This window comes from Corvus kubaryi, unplaced genomic scaffold, assembly GCF_017639235.1.
Source record: "Corvus kubaryi isolate FWS band 111438036 unplaced genomic scaffold, C.kubaryi_AGA036_p1.0 split1-131, whole genome shotgun sequence".
Taxonomy (NCBI): Eukaryota; Metazoa; Chordata; class Aves; order Passeriformes; family Corvidae; genus Corvus; species Corvus kubaryi.
Genome location: NW_024582073.1, coordinates 5,900,353 through 5,912,490, shown reverse-complemented (window position 1 = coordinate 5,912,490; position 12,138 = coordinate 5,900,353). Strand labels below are relative to the sequence as shown.

The 12,138-nt window shown below is 41.3% G+C and overlaps 1 protein-coding gene across 2 annotated transcripts in view; it reads right to left on the bottom strand.

The window, feature by feature from the left end:
- The window catches only part of TEC (tec protein tyrosine kinase), a 46,821-nt gene that overhangs the window by 29,009 nt on the left and 5,674 nt on the right, over positions 1–12,138 (bottom strand). The window contains exons 2-3 of one of the 2 annotated variants that reach the window (XM_042053049.1): positions 4,488–4,710; positions 2,210–2,391 (exon numbers count right to left, since the gene is read on the bottom strand). In XM_042053049.1, the coding sequence (XP_041908983.1) occupies positions 2,210–2,347 (138 nt within the window). In that variant the 5' untranslated portion in view covers positions 2,348–2,391; positions 4,488–4,710. The remainder of the gene's footprint in view (positions 1–2,209; positions 2,392–4,487; positions 4,711–12,138) is intronic. The other variant, XM_042053048.1, reaches the window with a different exon arrangement.

Here is a 12,138-nt window from a genome sequence, read left to right as displayed (position 1 = left end):
TTTAAATTATACTTCAGGAAATAATTCTTTACAGTGAGGATGGTGAGGCACTGGAACAGGTTGCTCAGAGAGGTGGTGGATGCCCCACCCCTAGAAGTGCTCTAGGCCAGGTTGGATGGAGCTCTGAGAAATCTGGTGTAATGGAAAGTGTCTCTGCCCAGGACCAGAGGGGTTGGAACTAGATGAACTTTAAGGTCCCTCCTGACCCAGGCCATTCTGTGATTCTATGATTAGCAATTTTTTTCAGAGCAATATGGATTCCAAGAAGGGCCAGAATAATTTCAAGTGAATGGGGGAGTCTAGGAAGGCTAGGACAGGGATGAAACAGACCTGCCTTTTTCAGCAGCAAACTGATGGCCTAACATAGGCATAATATATATTTTCAGCCGAACTGTCTGTATCTTAGGCTGAAATATTTTAAGAAGTTACTTCATCCTCAGCTGAGGGCACTATGGGCAGCCCTGCTCAATCTCACTGCAAATAAAACTGATAGTTTAAACCCCCTCTTAGAGAGATCCACAAGTCAGTCTACTGGAAAAGCATTTTAGCCAGAGGACATTAACCTGCAGGGCAAAGGGAAAGCTGGAAGGGGAAAACTGAAGAGGTGAAGCTGGAAGTGGTAACTTCTTAAAGGGTGACAACTAGACCTGCAAAACCTGTTGTCACATTGCTATTTGATCTGAACACAAACTGACATGGGATAAGCATGCAAGATGTATTTCAGAGGGCCTCTTAGCCCCCACCTCTTTATTCTCTGGAAGGATGCCAGAGTCACCAAAATAGGAGTGACGGATACACTCTGCCATCCAGGAGGACATAAAATGCCTGAAAAGAGTCTGCGAAGAGGACATAGCCAGGCTACTTCCAGCAGCGTCCAGTGACAGGGCCAGAGGCACTGGGCACAATCTGAAACACAGGAGGCTCCATCTGAGCATCAGGAAACAATGCTGGTCTTTTTTACTGTGAGGGTGACTGTGCACTAGCACAGGTTGACCAGAAAGGTTGTGAAGACTCCATCTGTGAAGATACTCAACAGCCAGCTGGACAGAGATACTCAATAGCCAGCTGGTTCTGGGCAACCAGCTCTGTGTGGCCCTGCTTGAGCAAGGGGCTTGGAGCAGATGGCCTCCAGAGGCCCCCTCCAACCTCAGTCTGTGATCTTGTTCTTAATCCCTGACTGTGTCTGAGCTACTTTCAGAGAACAGACTGCTGTGACCATCTTGTAGCATGGTAAGTGAACTCAATTCTGGTGCAACCATACGGTCTGGCAGAGAAACATGCTTAGCAAGCCTTAGCTCTCCTATACCCTCTTCTTTTATCAGAGGTAAGACAGCCAACACAAGAGGTTACAGGGTTCCCTCCATTAAGCTTTATTTGTTAAATGGCTTCCCAAGGTGTACAATGTGTTTCATGAACTATTGCAGTCACTTTAATCCTCCTCAGCATTGTGACAAACATGGAAAGTAGCCTCACTTAAGTGGAAAATCTCACCCCCAGCACTGAGGATATGTCAGGACGCTCTGGGGGCAGGTGACCTTGATGAAACTGAGTGGGGAGCTTATTTGAAAAAATGTTGGTCTGAGGATTTGCATAGTTTACACTAATGACTTCTTGAGGAACTGAATTTACAAAGAAAGTGGTAACCGGGATGAGTTGCTTGTATGGTCAAAGATAAACTGCTTCCAGCTTCATTTCAATCACCAGGTTGCATGATCCACTCTAATGGACCTCATCTCTGCTGAACTTGGTCTGCAATGCACTGCTCCTATCACATGTTCTTTCTCCTGTTCAAATCCAGTTAATTGCCAGGTGCAAATGTAATGGCCTTCACAGTATACACAGTCACAAGAAACTGCAATTGTAACTTTTTCTACCTTTTCCCCACCTCATGATAGCAGCGATCTTTCATCTCTCTGGAGAGAGAAAGAGATCAGCTTTGATGACCACTGTTTTATGTCATATCTGCCATCCTGGCTATGCACTACTGCTCTGATTGAGAACCCATTCACATTGACTACCAGGTAAGTTATCTACACCTCTGTCAACCTGCACTATAAATAAGAGAAACGCCATCTCACGTTCATTGCCACCAATGGCCATTTCCCTGATCAGGTCTTGACAGTATGATATACAGTGGGGAAAAAAGCCAGTATCGTACAAAAGCAAAAAGGAACAAAGGCAATCTGTAGTATAACTCTGTGTCTCCTACCTCCGCTCGACCTTCGTAGTATGTTAGCATAGACTTTGTAAGTACAAAAAGCCTCTCTTTGTAGTTTAAGGGAGAAGTCCTCTTCTTCTGCTGTGATCTTTTAATCAAAATCTCTTGTAGGATAGTAGTCGTATTCATTTCAGCCACTTGTCAGCTCTCTTCTAGCCATTGAACATCAGTTCCTGTGAAGATGAGGAATAAAACATTATCAGATCTTTGGAGGATCACAGAATTGGAGATTTCTGTAACAAAAAGAGCTTCTACTTATAAATGAAACTGCCTGAATATACAGAAAGCTGCAGCTCACCCTAAGCATCTGGAAGTTTACAAAAGTTAATTATTAGACTAAAAAGTTCAGGCTTTGCTCAGCTGAGGGCTGCACTGGCACATTCCCAGGAAGCCAAAAGCTGTACGTGACTGGGATGAAACAAGGTACACTGCAGCCTGTGTCACAGAGAATATGGGTGAGAAGTCTGAAATGTGCTCCAGGCAAACAGCAGCGCACAACTGCTCTTCACCACAAACCTGTATAGAAGTTTCTAACCTGTATAGAACGTTTAATTGCTAAGGTCTGTACATGCATGCATGTCATTTGCAAAAGAGTTCTATATATAAAATGAAGATCATAGAATCATAGAATATCCTGCATGGAAGAGACCTACAAGGATCACTGAAGTCAAACTCCTGGCCCAGAACAGGACAGCCTCAAGCATCACACCATTTGTCTGAGAGCATTGTCCAAATGCTCCTTAAACTGTCAGGCTTGGTGCTGTGACCACTTCCCTGGGAACCTGTTCCAGTGCCCAATCATCCTCTAAATGAAGAACCTTTTCCTAATATCCAACCTAAACGTCTCCTGACACAACTTCAGGCCAGTCGTGTCACTCGTCACCACAGAGAAGAGATCAGTGTCTGCCCCTCCTCTTCCCCTCATAAGGATGTTGTAGACTGCAATGAGATCTCCCCTCAGTCTCCTCCAGGCTGAACAGAACAAGTGACCTCAGGCATTCTTCATATGGATTCCCCTCTAGACCCTTCATCATCCTTGCTGCCCTCCTTTGGATGCTCCCCAATAGCTTAATGTCTTTCTTACATTGTGGCACCCAAACCTGCACACAATATTCAAGGTGAGGCTGCCCCAGTGCAGAGCAGAGCGGGACAATCCCCTCCCTTGCCCGGCTGACGATGCTGTGCCTGATGCCCCCCAGGACATGGTTGGCCCTCCTGGCTGCCAGGGCACTGCTGATTCATATTCAACTTGGCATCAACCAGGACCCCCAGGTCTCTTTCCACAGTGATGCTTTCCAGCTTCACATTCCCTGGTCTATACACACAACCAGAGTTGCCCCGGGCCAGGTGCAGAATCCAGCACTTGCCCTTGTTAAAATTCACAAGGTTGGTGATTAACCATCTCCCTAATTTGTTAAGGTCTCTCTGCAGGGCCTCTTTCTGCCCTGGAGGAAGTCAACAGCTCCTCCCAATTTAGTACTGTCGGCAAATTTATTTAGTATTCTTCCAATCCTTCATCCAAGTTGTTTATGAGGATGTTGAAGAGCATTGGGCCTAAAATGAAGCCCTGGAGAACTCCACTAGAGACCAGTCATCGGACTGATGTAACCTCATTCACTACAACCCTTTATACCTAAGATGGATCAGTAAAAGTAATTTTGCAGATTTACCCTAATTTTACTAATGAAAATTTTCATACACAAATGGTTGTTTAGAAGATGTCAGTTTGAGAACAAAGAACTCAAGCTTATTTTTTAGGAACTGCCAAGCATATGCCTTCCAACTTCTGTTTAGAAAGACTTCATACTGACCATCAAAATCAAGAAATTTAATTCAGATGGTTTTGGTTACTCAGTACTGTCAAGCTGCTTTAAGCTCTACACCATGACTGGTACCTGTAGGACACATTTAGGAGTACATAAAAACCAATACACCCACAGCTACTCTGTTTGCAAATCTGGCTCCAGCGTCCCACCAGAGCCATAGTCAGGCAATCCCTCTGTTCTTTGCAATGATGCCAGCTTAAATACAGCTGACCTCCTCCCTCATCAGCTCACCACTGTCCTGTCTTGTGCAGGTGTTCCTCCTGCCGGGCTGGGAAGCAGATTAGGGAAGGGATCCAACCAGACATTTCATCATGCAGCACAGGCAGCTGCCTGCACAGACTCATTAAATGAAGCGGCACGGAGGCAGGAATGAAAGGTGTGGGAGAGGCTGTGGAGAAGCTGTTCCAGAAATCTTTTTCCCCACTCCCTTCCCCTTTACTCACTTTCTGCCAGCCCTGCCCATGGCACCACCTGAGCCCTGCCTGAAGCTGGGCTCCAAAGCCAGGGGAAGTTGCAGGTGCAGACCTGGCGAGCAACTCAGGCTAGAGCAGCACGGCTGGAAGCTGAAGCCATGGCTTGAAGAAGGAACAGCAGCATCTGCTGAAGCACCAGTGACCATGAACAATCTCTCAACTGCGTGGAGGGGGCAGGGGATAACCCAAAGCCCTAGAGTAGAACAAAAAAATAATTCATTTTTCACAGGGCTTACTTTATGCACCTATTTACTACTTAAGAGTATTTCAGAATTCACTGAGGAAATGGCATGCATATTTTTCTCTGCAGGCAACATAACTTCAGCATGGACAAAACAGTACCTTTCACAGAATTGTGCAGAGAATCTTGAAAAACCACAAACCTCCTCACAACATTGCCTTAGACTACTTCATTTTTAATAAAATCAAATGTAAACAAACTTAGTTTAGTGTGTCTCATTTTGTGAGTAATTAATTGCTGTCACAATACATGAAATGACACCCTCTGCCTTCCAGTCTAGTCTTGATACTACCTTTCACTCCTTGGTTTGATTAGCTGAACTCTCATATCCCTGACTGCTGCTATCTCACCAGCTGGAAGTAGTTGTTAATTGCTTTACAATACCCTTTTCTTTTCCAGGAATATCCTCCTCATATGTTAAAAAAAATATTCAGTGGTTTACATGGAACTACAAAATAAGACCAGGCTAGGATGCATACGTAAAAGATGATAATTGGACTGAAAATGGTGATTATTATGAATAATCTCTTCTTGTTATTTCTCTTCTTCTGATATGCATACACACATACATTTTATTGGTCATCTGTTATATTGCATTCTGGGAAGAAGGCAGATCTTTTTTAATCTGTAATTGTCTTGGATATGTTATTTAACTACTAAAGCTGCCGAATTCTGATTTATTGCCCTGCTAAAAATAAATTGGCAATCTTAAAGGTAATTGCAGAAGGAAGAATACTACCATAAACTGAAAATACAAACATTGCTCAAAAAACTAAAAGTCAGTATTAACTTTCAGACCAGCTTAATGCACACAAAACTTTAAGGGTTCCCATCACAGGCTCTCCCACTCAGAACAATTCTACTGTTCTCAATTGTAAAAATTCTCTGCTTGTACTTAAGAAAAACATAATTATTATCCATCTTATAAACTGTGAACTCAGAGATCCCTGGAGTGCTGCATTAGAGAGAGCAAGAAGGATTCAAAGTTAACTATGATTTCAAATCTCAATACTGATAATGCTAATATATTTCATTTCTCTACCAGGTTACATTAACATGACACATGAACCAAAAATATTCTTTTGACAAAATCGAGGTTAAAAAATAAAAACATCAGTAATGTAACTGGCCAATGTCTGCACCTGGTTGCTACACTGAATTATCTCTGCTATGAAGATTTCAGCAGATTAGAACCAGTTTCCCTGGTCACAAGATCAGCCTTTGAATCTGCATTTGGTCACAGAAACCTGTTTTATTTGGTGTTATTTCCAAGTCAGTGGCTCTAGACACGTTTCTGTTTTGATAAATAAGGCTCAGGATAACTGAACCCTCGCCTATATTCTGAAAGTTATTTTTCAAAATTGCAATACTTCATTAAGAAGCCCCTGTAACAGCCATGCTTACCTCTTACCAAACCCGTATATCACTACTTTTCTTCAGTACAGTTTTCGACATTTTCTGCACATTTTCCCTCCGCCCACTTCCCCCCAAATACTCCATTGTTCCCAGACCATCCCTCAGAACATGAAGCTGTTTGCATGACACACTGTTATCGTGTTATAAACAGCTGTGGGAGTTTTGGGCTGACACCCAATATAAACTGTTCACAATATGACTCCTGCCAAGGAATTGCTCTATTCCCTGCCAACCTTAGTTACAAGATAACAAGTAAGATCTAATTTGCAGAGATGCTGAAGACTCAGAATTATGGCAGAAATCAGAAAGAGCTAAAGATTCTCAGCTTTTCTCAGGGTGGGAAAACATTCTCAACTTTAAGTATCAAAACATCTGCATCAGCTTGTGTTTCCCTTCTTCTCATTGTACAAGTATTAACCTGTATAGTCATGAAGTCACCATACACCTTCCTCAAAACAGATGAAAACAACTGTTCAGATAAGCCTTCTAAGTCAATATTGGTCCACATGCACAAAGTATGTTTTCACTTAGAGCTTCTTATGCATGCCACCTTTCCCAGTTTTCACTGGGGAAAACTGAGCCACTAAGTGATGTGGTAAGCTGAAGTGTTGCAACACTACCCACATATCTTCTGGTTCCCACTCCCAGCTCCCAGATTGTGTTTGTTTATTGAAACAATTAGTCACCATAAGCTGGCTGGATTGTAAGCACCTTTAACATTCAGAAAGTAGAATAAATGTATGAAATTCCCAGTGCAAGTTTGAAGGAGTAGAAAAGAGAAAGTGCATCCAGTCTGATCAGGGCTTCTCTGACCCAAATGTAACAAGCAACTGTCACTTTTTAAGACACAAATCTTTGTATCATACATAGCCATGGAGGGGCTCACAAGAAAAAACCACATTCTGAAAAACACACTTATCACAGCAACACAAAAGGAACACTAGGAGGAAATATTTGTGGCTGCAAATAAAAATAAAACCAAGATGGAACTGTTTTCTGAGTTTCAACACCTCCTTAATGATGGTAACATGTCCCTAGGAATTTGTGTCCTTCAGTGCAAAGTCTTAATGCTAAGCTGATGGGCATTCAAGACAAACAATCCCTCTAACAAATCAGCATCCTCAGCTTTCTGACTTTGACTGCATGCATCGTGCACAACTGCTCTTTTTCAGGTTTGGGACACATCAATCCAAAACCATGTCAACTCCAGACCTGGATATTTAACATTGAAAATGTACCTCCTAGGGCGGTGGATTAAAAAAAAATAAATTATAGAACATACACTACTTCAATTTTTGAAAGTATCAATCAAAACATTGATTTTAAAAACCCAAGTGTATCTTGTAATCCTTCCTCAAATCTGTAAGTTTCAGATTATTCTTCCTCCTTCATTTTAATTAATTCAGAGCAGTTTGTTGACCAAGTTCCTATGGTGTCCCTGCAAATGTCTGCAGAGGGGTAAGTGAACAGGCAGCACAATGCTCCTCTGGGTAGAGAGCAGAAAACAGTGCAGAAGGAACAAGAAAGGGAGAACTCCTTACCCTGTTTTTTTTCTGCTGGAGCTTCTGTTGTTTTATCATGAAACTACGACCTCAGTTACATGTGAACAGTTATTTACATAAGTATCCAGCACAGGCTTATTTGAATAATTACTACTCAGTGTAAGCAAGGGTTGCAAAATATGCTCTTGTACTGCCTTTTTGCCCCACATCAAGGTTGCAAATTCAAACTCCAAAAAATAAAATACAACTTCTTTTAAACCCTGTTCAAAAGGTAAATTTCACAGAAATGCAAATACAAAAGAAATACACTTTAGCAAAAATTTGTCATAATTTTAAAATTCAAATTCAGGAAAAAATACTGTGATGATATACAAAATGTATCATATCCAGAAAAAGGAGAAGTAAAAAAATATTTAGAAATATTTAGATTTACATTTTTCCTCCTTTTTTTTTTTTTTAACAGCAGACTCTCAGAAACCACTTCTATCATATGCAAGTTTGGATTTTTTTTAACTGTGAGAAATGTAACTTGGGGGGACTACGTTCTAATAGATTTCAAAATTATAGCCAAAAGTTTGCAAAACCTTAGTTTGTCTTTGAAAATCAGCCAAACAATAACTGGCTAATTTTATATATAATCAAACACTGAGAAAATAACTATCATACTTGCCCATATGAAATTTAGGGTTAAAAGTAAACAGGCTAAGGGGTAACTCTGTGACAACTCTGACTGGAGATTCTGAGACCATGTGATGTTGCAAAATATCCTTTATTCAGCTGAAAGGTACTCATGTACACACACAGAAGGAGCATTTTATCACAGTCAGAATCAGTTTTCCGAAATTTCTTGGAAACAGGCTCACTACATTTTACAAAATACAGAATTTGTTTCCTTTTAGCATTCTAACTTAGGTAGCTGGGGTAAGCAAAGTCAACAATGATGAGAAGTGATGGTTCCTCTCACACAGGATCAAGTTGGCATCGAGGTGGTTCATCACACCAAACTGGAGCATCAGCTCATCAACGCTTGCAAAAGAGAAGTGGAGCCCAAGTTCACAGAACAGCTCAGGAAAAATGGTAAGAGCACCAGAAGAGTTTCTTTTCCCCTTACAACGATTTAGGAGAATGGCATGTACACATCTTCAAATCATTTATAAACTCAGCTATTGCTCCTTATTGGGACTTCCTGCAAGCAGTACGCTCCCATTACTAAGTTATCCTTTCACAGCTTTATAGGACACTTTCTTCACAACTAAATTATTTAGGAAAGAAAACTCTGCTTTATGAAAAAAAATTTACATTATTACCATCCACGATGTAGAAAATATGTTGACATGGGCATTTTTTCCTTGAAATTATTTAGTACTAAGTTTGAGTAAGCAACGCTATGGGATATCATACAAAGGATGGACTGATCAATTTTCACTATCCTCAACAACTTCTTGTATTTTTATTCATTCCTCTAGAGCTGAGTACTTGTAGCTTTTCTTATTTCTTCCACACAAAAACTTTGCAATATTTATAAACTTGCACTGACTATTTTGCCTTCAGTTTATTCAGATCAAAAACCTCTATCATTTGTAATGTTCTTTGCTGCAAGACAATAAAGCTGAAAATTAGTTTGGGACACGGGAAAGGAAGGCACAAAAAACCCCCTGAAACATCAGTATTTTACATTAACCCTTAAAAGGGAGACAGCAGATTTACCCAGGTCCAGATTTCGTAGCTCAGGTCTATTTTTATTCTAAATGTATACAGCAGAGTGAAAATGGCAAACAATTTTCTCGTGACATCCAGCAGTTTTTGCCCTCTATGGTGCCGTCACCAGGACTTCAGGATGCTGCGAGGAGTTTGTAGCTGGCAGAGCAGATATGCTATATGCTTCACTTCCACATAGACCAAGGCTACTCCACCAGTACCCCACTGGCTGTGGCACTGGGTGGACATCTAGTAAAGCAGAGTCCTGCCTCAGCCTTTTTTCCAAAAATCCCCCACCGGTAAGAAGGGAAGAGAAACAGTAACACCCACTGACTAAAGAAACAGGCAAAGATGAGATTGGCAAAGGAAATGAGTGATGCTTGGGCAAAAGATTTTCCTGCTTCTCCCGGAAGCTGAAGATTTAGAGGGCTGGAAAAATAAAAGCTCTATTAAATCAGAGGTTGAAACCTAACTCTGTTAAGGAATCCTACAGCTCACTATCAAGTGGGAGGACAATTGCTATTGTACACAAAACTGAAAATCTGAGAAAAACAATCAAATCCAAAGAAAAATATAAAAAGAAAAGAGGTCAACAGTGCCTGAGGGTACTTCTTTTTAACTACTGTAAAGCGGTCAACTTACTTCACTTTCTTCACAATTTGAACTTGTTTTCTCAAATGTTATAAAATCTCAGGTAAGCACGTGATATATTATACCAAAAATAAGCTCAATTTATTTCAGTATTCAAGACACTCTTTTGACATGGTCTACTAAAATACATATGAATTATGACTGCCTTTATGCAGAGGGAATGACTAATACTTCCTCAGTTATTTCTCTTTCCAAACACTCCAAGACCTTTTTTCCCTAAACAACTGCTTGTTCTCCACCTACTAAAGAACTACTTGTTCTCCACCTGCTAGACTGTGTGGAAGCTACACAGTAAGGAATACTTCAATAAACAAGAACTTCTGCTGAAGACAAAGCTGTGAAATTGACTCAGGTGATGAACTACTGGCCCCATCTCACATGCTGACTAAAGGATGTATTTACCCTCAAAATCTTTATTTTGAGGTAGTATTATAAGGTCACTTGATAAATGTTGCTTTTTCACACCTACTGAGCAACTGACCAGTCCCAACAGACAGAGCTCAGTAGGTGTGAAAAAGCAACATATATCTCTATTTAAACAATATATCTAAAGTTACAGGTCAGAACTGCCTTCCATGCATGAGGGAAACCCCAAGGCAGTGAGTGGGGAACAGAAAATACCCAAGTTCCCATTTGTCAAGTTTTCCCCCGTGTTGTTTTCACCAGGATACATCCCCTCTGCTACAAAACAAGCACAAGAGATTGAACACAAAATGAACAACCATTTACATTTCAGCTGAGGTGCTGTACTACTGTTCCCATGCATGGCAAAGTACTGCTGTTGGCAAGGTCAGTGTTCTTATCTCGTGATTCCAGACTCTCTTACCCTGTTATGTTGGATAGGTGTGCTTATTTTGGCTGGGGTAGAGTTAACTTTCTTCACAGCGGCTAATATGAGGCTGTGTTTTGAAACCGTGTTGATCACAGTGTTGATAGTAGAGATGGTTTTGTTATTGCTGACCTGTGTTTGCACAGAGCCAGGGCCTTTCCTGCTTTTTGTACTGCCACGCTGGCAAGGAGGCTGGGGATGCATAGGAAATTAGGAGGAGACACAGCTGGGACAGGTGACCCCAGCTGACCAAAGGGATATTCCAGACCATGTGACATCATGCTCTGTATATAAAGTGGGGGGAAGAAAGAGGAAGGGGAGGCATTTGGAGTTAAGGTGCTTGTCTTCCCAAGAAACTGTTTTGTATGATGTAGACCTGCTTTCCTGGGGATGGCTGAACACCTGTCCACCCACAGAAGCAGTGAAAGAAATCCTTGCTTTTACCTGCCTTTCAGCCACTTACTAATAGAGTCTCCACACACATGACTAAAAAGCCCGGCTGTGACCTTGAAGAATTTCTTCTTCACATACAGTGCATCCTAAGCAGCAAAGAATACCAAGGACTTGAGCTTCACTCATGTTAATATATACATATTAATTCAGGGGAAAAGTTTCCCACTGAATCTGAAAATAAACACAATTGAGGCAATGCTGTGGTCTCATGTTTTCCCTTTCCTCTGGCTAATGCAATGTAGTGAGCATCTCTAGCAAAGCAGCTTGTTATCTCTGCTGTCCTTGATGTCAGATCTCAGATGTTGAGGCGTTTCAACTGTTGTGAGCTAAAACAGGGAATGAGAACACTTGTCAGGTGTCACAAGACATTTATGGTCTTAAGGAACACCATTCAGCTTAAACTCTTTCACACATCAGCCAATGCAGCTATTAATGCTTGATGGTATCTTACTCCACTCTGCTTATCTATGGTGAGACACAAGGATATTAGATAATCAGTCAAACATCATCAGAACTTGGGCTGCCATGATCCAGTCCCATTGAGGTCAAAATTACAAGTAGTAAAGTTAAGGCACTGCAAAGGTAAGATAAGACAGTTCTTTATGGGTAGGTCTCAGGTTTTCATGGGGAGTGCCTGCATCACACTGACTTTCAGAGTTAGTTTCAGTTTAAGAGATCCAGAAAAGTAACTAAACCAAATAGAGGGAGTTTTGCTGCTTGCCTATGACTTTTATTTTTTTCATCGAAAAGCTGTAATCCCCTTCATGGCTGGAGAGAGTGCCTTGGTGGGAAGAGAAAGCTGTTGTGGTGGCAAAGAGGCTGTCTGCAGCC